Source organism: Coccinella septempunctata, chromosome 4 (assembly GCF_907165205.1).
Source record: "Coccinella septempunctata chromosome 4, icCocSept1.1, whole genome shotgun sequence".
In the NCBI taxonomy this organism is placed as follows: domain Eukaryota; kingdom Metazoa; phylum Arthropoda; class Insecta; order Coleoptera; family Coccinellidae; genus Coccinella; species Coccinella septempunctata.
The window spans coordinates 26,874,632-26,896,806 of record NC_058192.1 but is presented as its reverse complement, the minus strand read 5'-3'; the positions used below and the strand labels follow the sequence as shown (position 1 = coordinate 26,896,806).

The following is a 22,175-nucleotide window of genomic DNA, read 5'->3' as shown; positions in this document are numbered from 1 at the left end:
GACGAGCGGGAAGAGAAACAAAACAAAACGGCCATGTTTCTTCAAATCTTAAAAAAGTCAAATTATGTTTCTCCAAATGCCGTCGAATAAATATTTTAACCATTCTTAGCATCTTAGTAACACAATTGAACACCAGGTGGCGCTACCGAAAGTGAAGTCGCTCTATAATCTTTGCTACAGACCCTAAGGAACTCAAAAAGCCGTTCCGCACCTACCCCACCTACCTACCCCCACCGCAGCCCGCGCTACGACCTTCGAAACTCGTCAATCCAATCTGCCGTACCCTGTACCATACCAAAGAGGAACCTTTGACCATACCACCTGCTTCGGCTGCAACTAGGTGGCCCGCTTAAACAAGGAGCAACTTTACTATAGTTTTAAGCCCTGAACATTTAATTTATATTGAATGAATAGTGAAAATTGATGCAAAAATTATTTTCAGGTCATGCATTCAGAAATGAAATATCACCTAGATCTGGTTTGATACGTGTAAGGGAATTTACAATGGCAGAAATCGAACATTTCGTTGATCCTGAAAACAAGAAACACCCCAAGTTCAATTCCGTCAGAGACACTGAACTGATCTTGTATTCCGCCTGCAATCAAATGGACGGTAAAGCTGCCGAGAAGAAAACTATCGGAAAGGCAGTGGATGAGGTAGACTTTGAAACATTTCGCAACTTTTGAATAGCTCCTATCAGTTTTGCCTTGATTATAAGTAGACTTTTCGCGATTGCTCCTAGGAGCACGTTCGTTATTATTTTTCCAAAATGAAATTTCTCCATTGATGATGAATTCGTGGTCAAATTCAATTATGTCTTTTTTGCCATCCGTAAACACCCTTTAATTTCCGAAAACAGAACATTTTTTTCAAAGTAGGTATAGGTTCCCAACGCGTCGGATAACTTCATTTATACATTGCATCTTAAAAACTATTGAACAGAAGACACCTAAACTCTGCAAGAACTTTCCAAAAGTTATTTCATAGCTGCTTTCAAGTTTTACACTTCATACTCAATACCTTAACCTGAATTTCACATTAGTAAGAAGCTGAAAGTAGATAGTCCGGTTATGTTCATAAACTTCTCCATGGAAGCAAAAATACTAAGTGACTAAAACGGAACACCCAGTATTAAGGAATTTATTACAAACATGCCATGCTCTTCAAACTATTGGTTCGCAGTTGAACCTGTGAATGTGAAGCGTTCCCGAGGATTTAAAGGCCTAAGGCGGCGATCCTGAAATGGGATCGTTTTTCTGACACTTGTAACTCTAGGTCTCGTGTGCGGCCTTCTTGATTCCATACCCGACAATTCACTATCGTATTCACCGTATCATTCATTCGTATCACCAGCCTCGCATTAGCCTATTCAACATTTTCCAACTAGCTAAGCTGTTGAATATGTTCTCGAATTCTCACTCTTGGCCTGATAAACAAATTAATCCAGCTTCTTAGAAGGCATTGTACGAAGATGAATTGAAAATCGCGGCTTCAAGATGGCGGACCACTTTTCAGAACATGGTCCGATTCTGTGCAAAATGTGCATATGACTCATATGAGGGCTTTCGGAGTAGGACATTGTTTTTTTTTTTTTTTTTCGAGAAAATTCATAAAGAACTTAGATAGCTGTTCCCAGTGGCAGACAAGTTTTGTAATCGATTCGTTTCAAAATTTTACAAAAAAAAAACATGAGAATACGAAACGGAACAACTAGGGGCGCATCTACAGGGGGTACTGAGGGTAATAACTTTTTCAGAATTCAATAATTTTCGTGAATTATTATTGGCAGACAATAAATCAACTTAATTATTTCTTGAGTTTTATATATGTTTTAATTCTTGACTTGTACATATTTCCATATGTATGTTTCCATAAGTTAGTGAGGCCTAATTTTTTTCTTGTGCTTAATAGTGGAAATTTTCTTCCGAATACAACTTTTTTAGGGTTTGGTAGCCAATAGTACACTCGGTTACTTCATGGCCAGAATACAAGCATTCCTCATCAGATGTGGTGTAGATCCAAAAAGATTGCGGTTTAGACAACATATGAATAATGAAATGGCTCATTATGCATGTGATTGCTGGGATGCTGAATGTCTGACAAGTTATGTAAGCAGATTTGAATAATTTCATATGGTTATAATAGTCATTCGCACAGTGTTTTAGATTTATAATATCATTGATTTTCATATTTATTGTCATTTTAAGGGATGGATTGAATGTGTTGGTTGTGCTGATAGATCCGCATATGATCTCACTCAACACACTGCTGCCACCAAAGTGAAATTAACAGCCGTAAGAAATCAACCGTTCAGAGATATTATTGAATTTACTCCAAGTGTTATAGAACCTTCATTTGGTGAGTAGTACATTATATCTGACTAAATTTATTCAATTCTTTCTCAATATTAAAATTATGATATTACATGGAGTTTGATAACGTTCAATTCAATTAGGTATTTCTTCACCGCATTGCATATCATTCCTCCAATAAATACTCCAACTGATGTCATACAAATTTTATGTCATTGAGTACCTATCAATTTACCAAGAGAAACAACCCGATTCAAAGAAATGAAGTCACTTTCAGATGATTGGTCATATACATATGATCCAACGCTACTCCTCACTGAATACTTGTTGCTACAGATAACTCGCGTTTAGAAAAATTCGTACCCAAATGGGCTGTGAAATTTTGCATGTTGGTGTTCTTTCCCTGAATCAATTCATGTTTCCGTGTGAATATTTATGCCATTAACCTATATATCGTAAGTTTGTAAGAAAAAAGCAATTTCTAACCTAACCTATATATTGTAAGTTTGTAAGAAAAAAGCAATTTCTCAGAAAAAGTTACTAGCACATCCAATAAATATTTCTTTCAACGTACGCAAAGTATTACATTCATTGAGTCAGATTACAAGTGGTATTGAATAATTTTGCAGAGTTGTTTATGTGGAAATAATAAGGGGTGTCCATCCATTCAACCATTTATTTGCTATAAGTAGGTAAATCGGTTCCAGAAACTGTTGATACGGAATTTTGTTCTTAATTGTTTTCTATCATCCTTATTTCATTTTGCCAGCACTAATATTGTCGATTAAACTAATCTCATTCTACATATTTATTGTCGGGGATTCTGTATGAGTAAGAATTTGGTTTCGCTTTATTCTGGTGAATTTATCTCAACAATATCATTTACTCGATTAATAATTAAACATAATTTCGCGTGAAATCGGGTTTGGCCGGTAGCAGATACACTGGGATGTTGTATCAGAGACCACGAAGTGAATGGTATTGACCGAAAGCGCACATTTCCAACCATCTAACGATCCACCCTTTGAATTGCTTGTGCAAAGCAAATCCAAACAAATGCAGGAAAATTGCTGTTTTTGTCTGGAAAATTTGATTTAAACTACTGAGGGTTTGAGTTGGATGGTGGGCGAAGTTGATCAACAACATTTTTTTTTGTTCTACGATAAAAAATCCCCGCCACCAATAATAAAATTATTTTGATTTTCAGGAATTGGAAGAATTATGTATGCGATATTTGAACACAACTTCAAAATGCGCGAAAACGATGAACAACGTACTTATTTCGCATTGCCAGCTATTGTGGCTCCAGTGAAATGCAGTGTTCTACCATTGAGTCGAAACGATGAATTCGAACCGTTCATTAAATTGTTATGTAAGCTGTAACAATATTTGAAAAATTCTATGTTGATTTTAATTTAATGTTTAGCTGCTGCTCTCACAAAAGTTAATGTCTCGCACAAGGTAGATGACAGTTCTGGATCTATAGGACGAAGATATGCTAGGACAGATGAAATTGCTATTCCTTACGGCATAACAATTGATTTCGATACACTCAAAGAACCACATTCTGTAACATTGAGGGAAAGAGATTCTATGAATCAGATACGAATATTGGTGGGAAATTTAGATAAAAAGAGTAAAACAAACATCATTTGATAAATTTTCTCGAAATTTTAGCTTGACGAAGTAGCTACTGTTGTTCACAACTTATCATTCAACAAAGATAATTGGGAAAATGTTGTTAAGATGTACTCAAATGGACCTCAAGCGTTCGAAGTCACAGTAGATAAAAATTTGATTGAATCTAAACCCGATAATGTACCGAAATTTGCCAGTTCTGCATCAAACAATTCAATGGATAAAAATAAATTGGATGATTTGTTAAAACAGAGATTCTTTTATAATCCATCGTTTGAGATATATGATGTTTTCAATGGCAAATATGACTTTGGGCCTATGGGTTGTGGCATAAAATCTAATTTGCTAGAAAATTGGAAGAATCATTTTGTTATGGAAGAACAGATGCTAGAAATCGATTCATCTATATTAACACTCGAGCCAGTACTCAAGTGAGTAAATATTTGCAGAGAATCTTCAGAATATCTTCAGAGAAATTTTTGAAGAAAATAAATACCCATCATTGATTTCAGAGCATCTGGTCACGTGGATGAATTCAACGATGTGATGGTACAAGATTTAGGGAACGACGAATACTTCAGAGTGGACCATTTGGTGAAACAAAGTCTTGAACAACTTTGTCTGAATGAAAAAACATCATCAGAAACTAAAACTGAATATGAAGATATCATTCGCAAGGTATATTCTCCTTAATTCACTATAAATGTTTTTTACACATCTATATATTTTGCTGTAGATCCGAGGTATGAACAGAGAAGAGATAGCCAATATCTTGAAAAAACTCGACATCAGGAGTCCCTCAACTGGCAACCAGCTCTCTGAACCGGTCGAAACTAATCTGATGTTTGCAACTCAGATTGGACCATCTGGATTGATTAAAGGGTAATACCCGAAATTCAAGCTAATCAACATTGAGTGTACGTTAATGAGTGTTTTAGATTTTTACGTCCGGAAACAGCTCAAGGTATCTTTGTAAATTTCAAGAGATTATTAGAATTCAATCAAGGAAAACTTCCATTTGCTGCAGCTCAGATAGGTAAGAATTTGTCAAGCAATGAATAATATTCTAGGGAACAGAGTAAGGATTTGAAATTTTTTCTTTATTCCTTATGGTTATCAAGGTATTTCACAAAATATATAAAATAGTTCAGACCAACATTTTTCCAGAAATGCAGTTTTAACGGCTTAAATAAATTGTGTCAATTATCTATTGAGTTGTGTCGGTAATTTCCACGAATTTCGAAAATGAGGAAAAAGCTAGTCCAGCACTTTTGTTTCTTCTTGTCAAAAATGTGGAAAAATTTGTGCTGACTTGTGCCGTGAATATTTGCATGAAAATTCTTTGGATTTTTCTGAGAAATTGGAAATTGAAAAATCTTTGTCCCAGCACTTTTTTTTCTTGTTGAAAACATACAGCGGTTGAAAATTTATAGAATTAATTCATTTTCTCTCAAACAAATATTTTTTTGTTAAAAATGCTGTAACATAGATTAATACCGTGTAAGTTTTAAGTATGGAACGTTTCAATTATTTCGGAAACGGATCGAACTATTTTTAAAAATTATAGTGGTTTTTACAATATTGTCAGATATAAGGAATACTGAAAACTTCTCATTTAATGTTCTCTATACCTAAATGCCATAATTTCGTAGTTAGCTATATTTACATTATCTTCGCCGAAGTTGAAATAATACATTTTGATAGGTATGATTCAATAAACTCGTTTAGTTTTAATAATCTTAAACTGTTTGTTTCATATTATGTCCTCATTTGAATAGTAGAAAAATCAGGAATTTTAGATAACATACAGTACAGGCGTTTACAGCGGAGAAAGAAAAAAAGGTTTTATGATGTATGCACGTTAAGCGGTTCGGAAAGCAACTGCACGTTGCCAAAGATGTAAAAAAAAAATCGTAGGTCTACATACTCGACCGTTTCAGATTAAGAAAATGTATACACGCAAACTGACGGTTTGCGTGGTGGGGATGATCGTACGGAATAGTTCGAAATGTTTTGAATATCTCTATTTCTGCCCCTCTAATCGTTTTTCTATTCATTATGAAAGATGTAGATAATAAAATTCTATACAACTTTTGTCTGAATCAATTTTGCATGCTCTCAACCGTTTTCGAGCTAGAGGGTGATGAGGGCGGGGAGCTTAGCCATACATGTGAAAGGGCAAGGTCAATGTAGAATCCCAGTCTAATGGTACATTAATATAAATCTCAGAAACGTTCGAACGGAAAAAAATGAATCGGGCGAAATTTAAGAAAATGTTATGCTCTGCAACTTCCACCAAGAATGCAAACAAAATTTGAAGCCCAGGAGAGGAGATAATTCGAAAAAAAACTTATTTTTGAGACCTTTATGGCCATTTTTATTGTCAGATTATAACTTCTCCATTATCTCGAATCATTAGCATTTTTGACATTTCCACCATCTGAAAGAAAAGTTGAAAAATATTTACGAACCAAATTCATCCACTCATGTTTTAAGCCCGTTTGTAACAAAATTCTCGCAAGAATACGGCAGAGATTCTTGGGTTTGCAACTGGACAATGAATTCTACCGAAAATGCATATGTAACTGCAGAGCTGACTTTTTTCTTCAATTTCGATATTCCAGGAAATTTAAAGGGCGTACGCAGAAATTCGAACGGCAGCACTCAGTGCATGCATAGCACATCTATTTAAGCCGTTAAAACCCGTATTTTAAAAGAATGCTGTCCTGGTCCGTATGACAGATTTTGTGGAATATCTTAAAACCGTATGCAATTTTACAATGATCCAATACATCACAAACCTAGCAGATTCAGCACAAAAATAAAATCGAATTTCGAAAAGTGCTGGAACAACTTCACGCACACATATTAGCTTTTGTTTTTGTCATTCTGCATAAAATACAATTAATTTCAGGCAAAGTATTCCGTAATGAAATATCTCCGAAATCGGAGATTCTGAGGGTTAAAGAATTCACAACTGCAGAAATTGTACATTTTATGGACCCTATAGAAAAAGAACATCCGAAGTTTGATTCTATCAAGAACACTGAAATAATAGTTTATCCTATTACTCATCAAAAACAAGGAAAACCTGCTGAAAGTAAAAAAATTGCAGAAGCAGTCGAAGAGGTATGTAAAAATTGGAATTGAAATGGTTAATATAATCATGAAAATTTTCTTGTTGAAGGGTTTAGTTGCTAATGGTACTATTGGATACTTTATGGCACGAACCCAAATATTCCTCGTCAAATGTGGAATAATTCCTGAGAGATTGAGGTTCAGACAACACATGGACAATGAACGAGCTCATTATGCAACTGATTGCTGGGTTGCAGAATGCCTCACTAGTTATGTAAGTGGGAAAAAAATTCATCCAATATATTTCTCAAACCATAGAATAGTTCAAAAACTCTTGTCAATATCATAAATAGTCGCAAAAACTTTTATTGAAAACGTATTTATCATTTGTTCTCGTTGTACCTTTCGGCTGTCTTAATCAACAATTGTATTTTCAAGGTAAGATTTTCCATTTTTGGTTTTTAACAAGATTCGCAAGAATTCCGCCGAGTACCAGCAAAGATTTATAGCCGTTTTCAATAAACCTATCTATCCATCGTTTAATTTACTGACGATTGGAAACCATTCTAAAATATAAGATAGATAACGAAATCAGATGGTTTTTTTTATCTTCAGTAACTGAAACAATGGATAGATAGGTTTATTGAAAACTTCCGTAAGGCTGGTATTCTGCTTTTATGCAATTCTGGACGTTTTTTAGTGTACTGTAGCTCACAGAAATCCGTAACTATTTACGATAAGTAGTTCAAAAGTAACACTGTAAATAAGATAGTTACAGGAACATTTCTAGAATTGCATTATTTACGTATCTGTGAATCGGACATTTACTGCGATCGTACGCTACAGATTCGTAACTTACGGATGGAAAACAGAATGCCACCATAAATCGGTTCAAACACAGACGTATAGAGACGGTTCGGATCCAGCTTATGGTTTCGTTCAGTTTGGAATATGAATGTTCCTATTTTTGACCGGGAATGAGAATTAATCGCTGTCGATGTTCAACCTTTGGCGACTTCTTTTAATTTAGTTCATTTTGATGAGTTTTATCCCCTGTCAGACACCAATGTAAAAAAATGAATATAAGTATAAGTAACTTATAATTCTTATTAAATTGATGTGGCCGAAAATTGAACTAAAAACGGATTACATTTATGTTGTAAGGTAAGAGTATACCTTCACCCACCTGAAGAGGCAATTGTGATAGCGAAACAAGTATCGTTGTCAAGGTAATCTAACATGATAGCTTTGAGTATTGAGGGGTTTAATACTCAATGATGACAATAAACCGCCATGAATTGAGGTTGTCCAATATACGCCTTGATATACTTATTTCAACATTTGATCTCGATTTTTATCATTGAACAGGCCATACTGACAAACCCCAATATACACTTAAGTTAGCAACAATATCACCTTCACCATGCACAATTTTTTCTGCTCACCAGTTGGCATCTTTGTAGAGTGAGGTCCTGAACATGGACAAACTAAGATTTGTTTATCTACGATGACGGGGATTGTCATTTCACGGATCATAATATTGGAGAAATTGAATATAGAAATATTTGGTTACTAATTAATATCTTGTCCGTCATTTTTGTATTTTTAGTTCGCGCATGAGTCCCTTTCTGACAATAATTTACTTCACTTCTTTTATAGCGTAAAACACGTAATATCAATAAAAGTATTATAGATATATGGAGACCAACCTAATATTAATCATATAGTCTAGTCTATGATGTGGACCTCACGCTACACTAGCACATCTAGCGGCGAATTCACACGCGGTAGCCCTCATTCTTTTGCACTGTTCACGGTATTATTCCTTTATATTATTATAGATAGTCTTGAACATCTCATTGAGGAACCAGTATAATGAAGATTATTCCAAGTTGAGGACATTTTCTACTCGAAAATTACGGACAAAATGATAACCCATTTGTCCCTAGTTACGAAGAATATTTGTTTGTTGTTGAATCTTGTTCGTAATTGAAAAGCTATTGACGAAAACGAAACAGCGTTAATTGTTTTGCCCCTGGGAATATACAGGGTGAGTCTTCGACTCGTACAAATATTTCAACAGTACCTTCTTGAGTGAAAAGGAACACTTTTTTCCTATACAATTTTTTTCGATTCGGTCCTGATAAAAAGAAATAGCCATTTTGAGTTTTCATAATGAGCTGTGCCACCTGTGTGAAAACAAAATTATCTAGCTAGATCTGTGACCTACACATCTGTGGATTTTTTAAACAGGGTTGTATTCAGCCAAAGTATCCAATTTTTCAAATCTCACAGATACTTCTAATTTTTGAACATAAAATTACTCGAAAACGGCGGGAAAATATGAAAAATAATTTTATTTTTAAAAACGTTCAAATATTCATTAGATAGCGTCCAACTTAGTTTCAATAGTTGGGTTTCTTGAATGTTTGGTATTTTTATGGTACGTAATGGTCATAATGAGGAAACTAGGAGATATCTTGTGTTCGAAAAAGATTCATCAAATAAATGAAAAACTTTATTCCAAAATCAATTTCATTGGATGAACCGTCTGTGAGATAGAACTAAAAATATCATTTTTTATGGTTTTCCAACAGCCTGTATCTTTTAAACCGGGCCGATTCGAAAAAAATGGTAAATGAAATGAGTGTTTCTTCTGTCTTCAAGGGTCTACTGATAAAATATTTGTATGAGCAGTAAAAGACTCGCCCTGTATTATTTGATAGAACCTACCCATGCTTTCACGGTCCTATTGAAATAGGTGACATGTAATTGTCCATCCCGAAATAATTATTATTCCACTTCCAGGGTTGGATTGAATGTGTAGCCTGCACAGATAGATCCAATTATGATCTTACCCAGCACAGTAAAGCTACGAGTGTAAAATTGAGTGCAGAAAGGAGATTGACCTCTCCAAAAGAAGTTAGTGTAACGGAAGCTGTTCCAAACAAAGGTAAAATAGGAAAAACATTCAAGAAGGATGCAGCATTTATTCCAAAAGCCTTTGAAAAGATGCAGCTTGAAGAAATTGAAGATCTTGACAAGAAAATGAATGATGAGGGGTAATATATTGTAATACTTTTCTCTTCTCAAAATAAAAAAAAATTCTTTCAGAAAATACATTCTAGATATAGATGGCAAAAAATTCACTTTGGAAAAGGACATGGTTGAAGTGAAGAAGTATCAACAAATTAAACATGTCGAGGAATTCATTCCTAGTGTTATTAGTCTTTCCTTTGGTTAGTAACTATATTCAGATTTTTTTTCAAAAATTTCCCCATGGTAAATTCCACTATGAAATTTATATTCTAATTGATATATAGGGCGTCTTAATGAATAGGGGCCAACCACGATATTTCTCATATTGTAATAATGGATTATCGAAATTTCATGTTATACGTTCTAATTAACCAATAAGAATATTTATGTTCGTATGAGGAGACAATTTGCGGTGCACGAAAGTCTTAAAATTGCAATCTCTACCAGAGGGCGCTACACCCCCAAGATTTTAATAGGGAGCAGTGGTCGAGCCATATCTCATTCTTCTTCTAAGTGAGGTGCCTCCACCCTGTTGAACTGAGGCTTTGTTGACCATTCCGACTAGAGTTTCTCGGTCAGTGCTTTGGCATTTTCTCTTCTGAAAAATCATATGAACAGACCTACATCAGAAAAAGCGGATTCGGAAATTTAAATTATATTTTGTTAGGTCTCTGGTGTTAGGAGGAGTTTATATCACGGACTTGCTCGCCGTCCGTATATGCCGGAGGGGGAAAGATTACCAGAATGTGGAGTGTTGCCAGAAAACTTGAACGAGCAGTAGAAGTTGCGAATAGTACTATATTATACACTTCCGTTGAAAAGATGGCAGCACTTTACGAACGTCTTTTTTCAATTTCAGCAGGTTTCGCATTGTAGCCAATGGCGAGACTTTTCGAGAAATTGTTTTATGTGAAAATTCATTGAAAAAATCATTTCACCTCGGAATGTGAATAACATGAATGAATTTTCCTATTTTTTATTCCGTTTGACGAATAAAAATATTTTTGGCTTTCGGAGATCACGAACTGATTGAATTTAATTAAAAAAAATGTGAACCTCATATAAATTAGTGGTTTCTGTCATAAGATATATCTTTTCGCTTTTTGAATTGGCCACTAAAACGTTGTAGACCCTCCTAAACACATTTATTAAACATCTGAGATTTCCATGCAAATTTTCACCTTATGATTTCTGACTTCTGTCAACAAGAAAAACTTTGTTTTCTCATTCGCTTCCGCTAAGTTTTATTTTGAATCCTCGTTAATATTGATTTGATAATTGAACATCTTGGCGACAAATCTTGAAGTGGTAATTATTCACGTGGGCTGCTCCAAGAATTTTCAACCAGAATCATCCTTGCCATTTTTTTTTGTGAAACAGATATGTTTTGTATAAAAATTCAGGTAGACTGGTTTAGTTTGCAATAAAAAACACCACCCAGAAAGAGTCGTCAATGACGTCAATGGCAATTAAATATGATATATTATTGAGAGTGTACATGAATCAGCACCCATTTGCAAAGTCAAGTAGTGGAACAACTGGCGGCGATGCGCTTTTTGTGGGTAAAAATTAAAACATGCTCTACGAGTGTTTCGTACTAATTGAAAATTGTCAAAGAATAAGTTTATAGTACGAAAAAAACTGAAGAGAGTGGTCAGACCGCTACTTTCTTTAATAAAAGTTAAACGCTGTTCGTCAGCACTCCGCATAAGCTGCCGCCATAATTATGATGGTGCAAGTGTTTTGTAATGGTTAAAAATGCATTTAGTACTTACTTATCATATATTATTTGAGAATAAAATAGTCAGTCCACAGATTAACCGAACAGAGGTAGTCAACAGTCGTTTAAAGTGGAGATATTGTAATTTTACTTACATCGAAGATCGCCGCCGCCAGGTGTTCTGGTCTATGCAAGAAACCCCCAAAAAATGGCCTGACGTTCGTAGACATCTCAGTTTGCTGTGTCTGAATGAAATCTCAACTAGTTAGCTCAGCTGTTGAATAGATCGCTTTACTGTGAAAGTTCAAAGCTTTTGCGAATAATTCAGTTAATAAATAATGAAAAGTCTACATTATTGTTTGTATTATGATATAATTCATAATGCCGTACTCCTGTTGTGTTCCGGGTTGTAGGGGAAACTACAAAAATGGAGTGCATGAATTTCGTTTTCCTACAGATCCCAAAAGGGCAAACGGATATAAGCTATTTTTAGGAAATATTTTACCCCATCTGTACATAGCAGAGTCTGTGAGTTGCATTTTTCAGAAGAAAATATAGTAAGGTCAGATTTTAACGATTTTCGATAAAAATCCCAAGGCTTAAATTAGATGCTGTTCCAATGCAGTTTCCTAATTGCCCTCATTATTTATCGAAAGATATTAAATTGAGGCAGAGTGGGAATGAAAATTAGAAAGAACTGACCTAGGGAATATTGCAAAAGCGATAAGAGAAAGGCCGATTTTGAAAAATACCAAAAATGTCATTATGCTAATTTCGAAACGTTTATTAAAGTTTTGAATTATTGTAATTTGCCGGAATAGTGAAACACAATTATTATGGGCGATCAAAAAGCTTCATTGTTCAAACAAGAGTGTTCTTCATGACTGGTTATTATATGTATATTCTGTTGTAGTTAATAAAAATTTAAAGGTACAAACGTTCTTCTATGGCAAGGATATACAATTACTTCGAGTTAATGCAGTGGCGGCTGGTCTTTGAGGGCTATAGGGCTACAGCCCCCCATACAAGAAATCAAACCTTTTATGCTATTTACCTCCCCATACGATTTTCAATGAAAATATTACATTCCACGGTTATTTATATAATTTATTAATGTAAAACTTTCATGCGACTCCTGCAGTTTTGTTTATTTCAATCATAATCTAGCAGTTCGTCCCAGCATGGGCGATGAATCGTATAGCCCCGAATTCTTGCATTCGGACAGTCATTCGGCTCCAGCCGCAACTCTTCGTGTCGGTCGTTTTAAAAAGTAAAAGGGCTACGATAAAAGTCGCCCCTATCCGCTTCAGTCTAGCCGCTGCCTGCTAGCGTATAGACAACCTAGCGTGTGTTCGTATTTGTTCACGTTTTGAAATCATGGCGGACAATAGTGTTCCAAATATTTCGAAAACTGATTCGCGAGGCTTTCGCTGGCGGAAAAAAGCCGTATTAAACTGCTGGGTAGACCGATTTAAATTTAACCCAGGCAGATAAAACTCCAAAAACTTCTTACGCAAGACGATTCTCAAGACAAGTGTATAACAAGTGATAACGTATGGGCAAGGGCAGGATTTAGAGATTTGAAGCACCTTAATGAAAAAATTAAGAAGCATGAGCTATCTGCCAAGCATGTAAATTGTTCGACAGAATTAGCTTTTCTGGTTACGACTAATATCGCTGCTCAATTAGATTCAGCTTATCGGAATAATATTATATTATTAAGCACAACGAGCAAGTAGATAATAACAGGTATGTTTTAAAAAGAGTTATAAATTGCATCAAATTTTGCGGAAAACTGGTTTTAAAATTTCATATTTTTATTATTATTCTAAAAGTAGCTCCCTAGTGAACTAGATCACGAGCTGCCACTGAGTTAATGGAAAAACTGAATTCACACCTTTTAAGTATAACATTTTCTCTTCGCAGTAGTTTGAGTGGATTTTGTTCTTGAACTTCGTTTTTCCAAAATAAAATCGAAAGGGATCGAAGGGCTCCGTTGACGATTGGCATCCTCTATTATACTATGAGAAATATAATATGGCTCATTTTCATTGAGACACTCTGCATAAAGAAATCTGTTGTTAATCAAAGTTTTAATGATATTTTGTAGGTGTTGAAAGATTGATGTATTCCATATTGGAACAAAATTTTAAAGTACATGATAAAGAGCAAAACCACTACTTGTCACTTCCTACAAGTATTGTGCCAATTAAATGTAGCATTTTATCCACTCGTAAAGAATCTGAATCACATGAGTACATTGAATCTATAAGTAAGTTCCAATAATACATATTTTATATAATATAATTACTAATAACACAATTTTGCAGCATCTTCTTTGAGTAAACTGGATATTTCTCACAAAGTAGAGCACAGAGATATCTCTTTGGAAAAATTGTTTCTCAAAACAGATCAAATTGCAATACCCTACAGCATACTCGTTGATTCTGATACTGCCAAAGTACCACACACTGTTATTTTGAGAGAAAGAGATTCCACTACCCAAATCAGGATTCCGGTAAGAATGTTCTTGTGATTTTGGTAATGAAAAACAATACATGTATATCATATTCAAGCGAAAAACAATCCAAGGGAAAATATTTCAGAATTCTTAGAGCTTCCCATTCGGGTGTCAATGAAAGTGTTTTCGCGCGCTTACAAAACAGGCGGCTGGCGCTGCGCTATAGGAGTTGTCCACTGGCGCTGCGCTATGGGAGTTGTCCACTGGGGGTAGCTTTGTGTGGTGAAACACTTTGTTGAAAAATTGGTCTTTGGGTGTATGCACTGGGTCCTATCCAATGCAAAATAGCATAATTGTATGCTTTACAACATTTATATGCGTCATTTCATTTTATATAAAGTCTTTGAAAATTACTTAAGGCACATCGGGGCTAGTGAAGTCAATTTTGATCTATCTGGAGTAGACCACGTTGGTATTCGTGGGCATTACAGTTATCAGAAGCAAAGCCCTGCATTCCCTCAGAAAGCGGATTAGAGCAGAGGTCACCTGGCATCCTTAATTCACGTACTTGAAATCAATCTTTTCCACCAGTCATGCAGAAGCCCATACCAAAAAGTATCTACTCTTTGTCCATACACATGCAGTTCCAACTCCTCCCGGGGAATTGTTTCCAAACACTTGGCTAGGGCGGTTAAGACAGAAACTCCAACATTTTTTTATTGCCTAACAAAATGACAGTCATTATTCAAGATGGTCATTCTGAATGTCTAATTTTCAACCACTTTTTTGTGCATTTTGGGACCTACCCCAATAATAACGCGTTCAATATCAGTTTCCAAAGCGTCAGAGTTGCGGGCCCCAAAGGAAATACTCCATTTATATTTTCACTAGACGCCATCTTTGATGATTAACAGCATAACCCTCTAATATTCGTGATTTTTATCTACGGCAAAAAGAACTGTTTCCTTTTATTTGCACATAATCTTAGAATTCTAGGTTGTGTTCGGAATCAACGTCGAACGTTGCCCAACGCGCACTTTAACGGGACTTAACGATCCGACAACCAATAAAACAACCGTTTCAGACGTCGGACGCACAACGAGCGATGATTCCGAACGCTACCCTAAGGTCGATTCAAGATTTTGCCAAAAAATCATGATGATCTCGTGAGACTTTTGATGTAGGTACTGCTATAGCATACATTGTGAAACAACTAGTTCTCTCCATGTCCATAGACATAAGGGACTTTCCTGTCATTAGCTGAGACTCACCCGGTGCGCCCCGGGAGCGTACCGCTCCGAATTTTGACCGTTCCAGTACGCGAGGCGAGGTTAATTTGACAGTTAAAGTTAATATTAGGAGTTCCTGTCAAAGCAAGAGCGTGAAGCTCCAGTGCGTCAAGCCCCGGGGTTTCGCGCACATGACTGGAAAGCAGCCATAGAGACATACATGCACTGTGCCGTGCCTTCCCTTTCTATCTGTGCATGAAATACGGTCAAAAAAAGTGACAGAGAGAAACTGAACATCGGGCCATAAAGTAAGTCAAGCAAGTCAACACCACAGAACAGACCCATTGACTTACTTTATGGTCAACACTGGTGTGTTGTGTGCATCGGGCCTGGTATTTGTCTTTTTCTAGATTTTTGATTGGTCCACACTCACCTCTATGTTAACAGAAAAGAGACAGGTATTGGCCCGGCGATCACTTCGTTCTTTCTATAAAATAGCTTATTTCATGCTGGTATTGCTCAGTCCATGTCTATGATCCTCAATTTGAAAAAGTTGGTAAAAAAATACGAAATATCAGAAATTTTTGTTTTTAGGAAAGCTTAAGTGATGATGTGTTCTTTATCACATAATACTTAACAATAATGCCGTCCAAATGACGGTCTTGGCGAGTGCCGCACGCACTAGAGTCGTGGAGTCTTTCGCGAAATATCTTATTTCATTTCGATACAAAGCTTAATTGAAAAAAGTCAACTAGTGTATTGCTGTTTGCAAAAAAAGCATTCAATTATGCATATACTAAGTATCGCTACTAACTGGAATCGATACTTTTGGTTATCGTTGTATCCCTAATACCATTGAATATTTTTTTTAACTTTAACCTTTCATTTGGGACAGCCTGCACATTAAAAAAATGTTTCCAATTTGAATTCAGTTTTTTTGGCACCAGTGTGAGCTTTCTAAATGAATTGAATATATGTCCATATTTATTGCCTTTAGAATTCGTATACACATTTGGTTGCCCAGAGTCGTCAGTAAGGTTACTCTGACAGATATTGCACCGAACTGACCAAAGAAATCAAAAGAGATTTTTCCTCGAGCTTATCACACCTAACCATAGCATACCATAGTTAACTACTTTTTCTTTGCCGAGTAGTTATAAATGACGTCAAATTTTACCACACCAATTAACATCAGACTACAGCTCAGGTAATGGATACTTGGTGTGGTAAACTTTGTACTACTTTGACTACTCGGCGAAGAAATAGTAGTTAACTATGGGATGCTATGGTTAGGTGTGCTAAGCTCGAGGAAAATATCCCCAGTTTATATATGGACCATACCCTATCGATCAGAGGCAGAAAAAGGATCCTACTCATCTAGCAGGGAGTTTACGAAGCAGAAATGTACAAATTCTTATACTTTTGAGCTTTGATTATTAACGAAAATATGTTTTATAACTTTTCATTAAATTTGAAAAGATCTATTTGGAGTTACTGACGATTCACAGTCATATGTCCCAAATATTGAATATTTATATTTCTTTAATTTTTTCTATTTCAGATTGATGATATTGCAAGCGTCGTCCAGAAGTTACTGTCAAATAATGATGAATTTGAAAATGTTATTAAAAAATATTCGCTATCGCTTATGAATGAAATCTCAGCTTAATACGATACACATATGTTGATACAGTGAACGAAATAAAACATATAATTGATTGATACTCTATTTTTTGTAAATACATACTGTAGCAAAACTTCAAATTCTAATTTTCACTCAAACTTCAGAAAAATTGAAGATGTTCAAATAAAATTGCTACCACTAAAGACGTTTTATTTGTAACATAAACAGGTGGAAAATTGGCTTAGTAATAATGTAAAATACAAAACTTAAGTTTGTATCGTTAGGTTGATTTTATTGATCTAACATTTATTCAAGATCGGGAATTGGCTCATCATCTGAATCTGCTTCTTCACCATCATCTAAATCATCAAAGGAAGGTTTTTTGCCACCAGCACCTGAAAGAGATATCAATTAAATCAGGTAATTAAATCCAGAGCCGAGAACCAACTGAGCAAAATCATGTGGAATAGAGTATTATTTATGATTCATACCAATATGAAAAACTGCTGTGGACTTTCATGACAATTCAATAACATAAGGAAAAAAATTTCAATTCCAGTTGAAGAGTGCTAGAATCAAAAGTTCCCTTCCAAGGAGCCAATGCACACCCTCAAATATGTTTTATTAGATTGATTATGCGAAGATTTTTTAATGTTTTTTTTTCAGGTTAACATTAGATTCTGTCCTACTCAAATTTGATTAAAAAAAAAAGGAATAAGTTGATTTTTCCAGAAGCAAACAGTAGGTATATATTATACCCACATTTCTATCAAGACCAAAAAAATATGAGGAATGTTGAAAGTTCTCTAGACCTAAAGCATTGTTCAGATATTCTGAAATAAAGGTTGTGTAAGTGCAAATTAAGTATGTATCACTTTTTATCTATGTTTGCCTGTACCTACATGAAACTATGACCATTGTCGAAAATATTTTTCAATGTTTTTGTGATCACCAGTTGGCGTCTCTGTAAAGAGAGGTCCTGAACATGAAAAACTAATACAAGTTTAGTTTTTCTTATGATGACTGGGGCTTGTCATTTCACAAATATTGGAGAAATTAAATACATAATTTAGCTGGTTTTTAACCAGTATCTTATCAGTCATTTTTGGTTTTTTTATTCATGCATGTGTGCGAGTCCTTTTCTGGCAACGATTTGGCTTAACTTTTTTGTAGCATGAAACATATCAAGGGTTCCTTGGCAGAAGGGCGCATCCACAAAATGTTAAGATAAACCCTTCTGCATGAAACCCTCGATATAATATCAATATAAATGTAATAGATATATGCAGACCAAAAACTTAATATTTTTCAGTTTTCATTGTGAAAACTGTTGATAATAGACACAAAATATTCAAACTATGGTCACATGTAGCAGTGATGTTTGGTTAAAAAAAAAACTGCTACAATCCTAATTTGCTCTCATGTCACCTCGATCTCAGGATATTCCAAGAATATTATATTATATTTTTGTATCATTGTTCCATGTGCATTTAAATTTTCGCAAAACTGATAATAGGGGGGGGGGGGGGTGTTATGAAGTGGTTTTCAAAAATTTGTAACCCAACTCCATAGCAGGGTAACAAGCGTTAATGTGGCAAATGAATGTGAATTTTGAACATTTCAATTTATAGTTAAGAAAAAAATTAAGACCCATATCAGTAAAAGCTATGAAAATATTTGTATCCTCCATTTTTAAAAGTATCTAATTGTGAGTTAAAAATCTACACCTGAATTTCTAGAATTCAGGGCAATGGATTAGATTTGATATTCTACAAGGAATAACATGTTATTGACTTCAATCAAGGAGGGTATAACCATACAGTTACTGATGGTTCAACAGGACATTAGCATGGTAACTTTTGGAACTATTTTTTGTTTCAAAACAACAAGCGGTACTGTTTATATTTAAAAAAACTGCCAGTATCTTTTGAACCTTCTGTTATTCAGAACCTAATGTGATTTAATAATAGGTACTCCTGGCATAGACCTAATAGATGGACTGGCCCTCACATGGCTTTTGCATTTCGAACTTCAATTCATACATTCAAGAAGCATCAAAGCTGTGGTAGCTAATAGGCTATGTTGAAAAAGATCAATGTTTACACTTCTTCGAACATAATGTCCATCTCCCTCTTCGGAATGAAGGGATGTCACTAAAGGCCAGTCCATATATTATTAGATCTAAGACTCCCAGTGCTACACTTTGTGTATATTATATAATATATTACATTCAATATACTCTGTATTTCTATTTTTGCCTGCACATGAAAACGAATATTACTTGTTCTTAATAAATTTTGATTATGATAGATCCTTACCACCTAAACCTCCCATTTGTTTCATTATTTCATCAAAATCGCCTCCGCCACCCATACCACCTAAGCCTTCATCACCTGAATCGTCCTCATCATGCCATTTGTTGAAATCACATTTCAACCAATGGAATTTCTTTTTGTCTTTGGTTAGTGATGGCCAATATGGTTCATCACCATTAGCTTTCACAAGGAGTATTTCAATACATCTACCTCTTTGAAAACTTTTACTTTTTTCTGGGTCAATTTCTTTGTATAAAGGGATTGTAACTTCATAAGTCTTTTTCTCTACACCACCAGTACCTTTGAAATATACCGAGTCCTTTTCAAATCTGAAATTGAAAAATCACATTTATGCAATCCTCGTACAACCTTCGTCAATATTTTGAGCATCTGAATGAAATATTTGGCAAGCAAATAACAAAATGATATAATTAATAGGCTTGTTCGTAGAGTGGTTCACAACGGTTGTGAACTGTACAGAGTAAGCGCAAATGGATTTTCGCTACCCTAAAATGGAATTGCGCTTGCTCTGTACAGTTCACAACCGTTGCAAACCCCTCTACGAACAAAGCTATAATGTTAATACCAAAATGTTGGCGATAAAAAACAGTTAACTGATTTATTTAAAAATTTACATAGAAAATATAATTACTCTACCGACATCACTTTTCACGTAACTTATAACAACTAGCAATTTCAGGACAATTCTTGATAAGGATATATCAAGCAATCGATCTTGGAGTAATAATATAACCTCTAAGCAACAATTTTTTTGGATTAAAGCCTACTATTCAAAATACAAATATAAAATATATACTCACTTTATTTCAGGGTCTTTTACATCTTCTAAATTGATTGTTAAAAATACTACGGCCGTTCTTTGCGCCCACATTACTGGTGGTGGTAAACTGAAATTTGAAAGGCATGAGAGGAATGTTAAGCATTATTTTTATTCAAATTAATTTTGATTCAAAGGGATGGAAGGAAGAAATCCTATTTAGCTCATGAAATTAAAAGGAAATTTCTAGAATCGATAAAACTTAATACAACATGGCCGCATCATGAATCACAAATATAAATGGATGTTTTCGACAAGGAAATTATGTTGGGAACCTATAAAGACGTAAATTGTGTAAGGATAGTTTACACTCACCTTTGTTCGGTCATTTTTGTTTAAGTTACTGTACTATTTACCGTAAAACTAGTTGCACTAACTAACCACAAAATGCCGAATTGTGGATACAATCACCGACGTGAAGTTGCCTTCACGAAAAACAGAGAGGAAGTGGAATAATAAACTTCAGCGGTAAATGCGCAAGCTCTACAAAATTGGGACTTTCAAAAAGAAGCTTTATTTTTTATTTTTGAAATGAAATTGTCAAATCAATGACATATAAAAAAGCTGAATTCAATTTTTTTGAAAATAGTTTACGAAAAAAATCTAGTCTTCCGTCCTAACAATTTTGGAACCACATAGATACTCAATTTATGAAGCCCTTTTCATATGAAATTCAGACAAATGCAGTAAATTTCAACTTGATATGTTTATTCCAAAATTTAACCTGAAAATAAAAACGATCGCGAGACAAAAAAAAGAGCATCATATTATCATTATTACAATAATGATATAGAAAAGATTTTATCACTTCGGGAAAAAAAAATTATAGATCGATACTACTGTTTATACAAAAGAAGAGGTGAGCAATTTAAGCATAATAATAAAGGAAAATATGCTGCTTCATTCCAACTTTTCTTCCTTCTTTCCTAAAATAAGTAGAATCATCCATGGCAGGAAGATTCTTGGTTATGTATCATGTTCTATGTTCTATCTTTGGTTCTATGGTGAACATTGAACTCTAACGATTTGTCAAAATCAGCTAAGCACACAGAGTAGGCTAAGCGTTCGTTGCCGTGGTGCACACAAGCTTTTCATCAACACACAACCGTAGATAGAGGACATCTACCTACGCACACAACACACAACAACTCTTTGTTGTTACTTTTTTTGTTACTCTTTGTTTTCACTCCATTGGTTCGCATGCTGTTTTGGTCGAGTATTGTGTTTTTTGCATGTTATTATTAATATCTTTGGTAATAACCGCGGTTATTGTTGGTTTTGCCCTTGGTTATGGCCCTTCACAACTTTTAAGCTGCATTCACAATCAATTCGCGGGCCGAAGTGCACTTCGGCACGAAATTTACCATTCGCAATAATCTTGGAACCATATACTCAAATGAATCAAAAATGTAACTGATCAAAACATAAGCATCAGCATCATCTATAGCCGGCACGAAATTCCTTGACGAAGTGATAGTTTGCGACTTGCAAGAAATTTGGTCTTGAACTTCTACTCTGTAATCTGTGGTCTTGAATTTCATTGTGAATGGTAACGGAGAACGCCATCTGCTAAGCTTCCGTGCCGAAGTGCACTTCGGCCCGTGAATTGATTGTGAATGTAGCTTGAACCTCACTTCAATAACCAGAAGTTTAACCCAGCTCTTGAGTATGGTTATCTCCGGTTATCTGCGGTCCAGATGATGACGTTAAGGGCTAGTTCATGACGTCACGATATTATAACCACAGAACATTATTATTAGATTATAACCAACAATGACCAGAAGCGCTTGAATGCTTATTGTTGGTAATTACCAATGATGACTAGGTTATTCGCTTGAAATTGATTCATTAGGTCTATGTCTTAAATACATCTTTTATTATGTCTATGGGCGGGAGCTTTTTTCTCTATGGCTTATTCCT

At 35.0% G+C, this 22,175-nt stretch overlaps 2 protein-coding genes across 3 annotated transcripts in view; one reads left to right on the top strand and one right to left on the bottom strand.

Annotated features, from left to right (window-relative positions):
* The window catches only part of LOC123310964 (glycine--tRNA ligase), a 35,688-nt gene extending 18,488 nt beyond the window's left edge, over positions 1–17,200 (top strand). For both annotated transcript variants that reach the window (XM_044894690.1, XM_044894691.1), the window contains 16 exons: positions 443–657; positions 1,945–2,109; positions 2,209–2,359; positions 3,521–3,685; positions 3,740–3,927; positions 3,991–4,382; positions 4,464–4,629; positions 4,688–4,833; positions 4,890–4,987; positions 6,866–7,080; positions 7,139–7,303; positions 9,838–10,091; positions 10,144–10,268; positions 13,899–14,060; positions 14,119–14,306; positions 17,040–17,200. In XM_044894690.1, coding sequence (XP_044750625.1) covers positions 443–657; positions 1,945–2,109; positions 2,209–2,359; positions 3,521–3,685; positions 3,740–3,927; positions 3,991–4,382; positions 4,464–4,629; positions 4,688–4,833; positions 4,890–4,987; positions 6,866–7,080; positions 7,139–7,303; positions 9,838–10,091; positions 10,144–10,268; positions 13,899–14,060; positions 14,119–14,306; positions 17,040–17,147 — 2,903 coding nt within the window. In that variant the 3' untranslated portion in view covers positions 17,148–17,200. The remainder of the gene's footprint in view (positions 1–442; positions 658–1,944; positions 2,110–2,208; positions 2,360–3,520; positions 3,686–3,739; positions 3,928–3,990; positions 4,383–4,463; positions 4,630–4,687; positions 4,834–4,889; positions 4,988–6,865; positions 7,081–7,138; positions 7,304–9,837; positions 10,092–10,143; positions 10,269–13,898; positions 14,061–14,118; positions 14,307–17,039) is intronic.
* Positions 17,201–17,295: 95 nt separating this feature from the next.
* Positions 17,296–20,782, bottom strand: LOC123310965 (co-chaperone protein daf-41). The gene is made up of 4 exons (XM_044894692.1): positions 20,571–20,782; positions 20,239–20,325; positions 19,421–19,746; positions 17,296–17,497 (listed from the first exon to the last, which is right to left on the bottom strand). Exons 1-4 carry the CDS (start codon positions 20,582–20,584, stop codon positions 17,409–17,411), a joined length of 516 nt encoding a protein of 171 aa, XP_044750627.1. The 5' UTR covers positions 20,585–20,782; the 3' UTR covers positions 17,296–17,408.
* Between the last annotated feature and the right edge of the window lie 1,393 nt (positions 20,783–22,175).

Excerpts from the sequence above, each read along its gene's own strand:
- LOC123310965 (XM_044894692.1), bottom strand. Across the intron at positions 19,747-20,238 it reads GTAAAAGACCCTGAAATAAA|ATTTGAAAAGGACTCGGTAT; the intron begins GTGAGTATATAT and ends TTTCAATTTCAG. Across the intron at positions 17,498-19,420 it reads ACAAATGGGAGGTTTAGGTG|GTGCTGGTGGCAAAAAACCT; the intron begins GTAAGGATCTAT and ends TATCTCTTTCAG.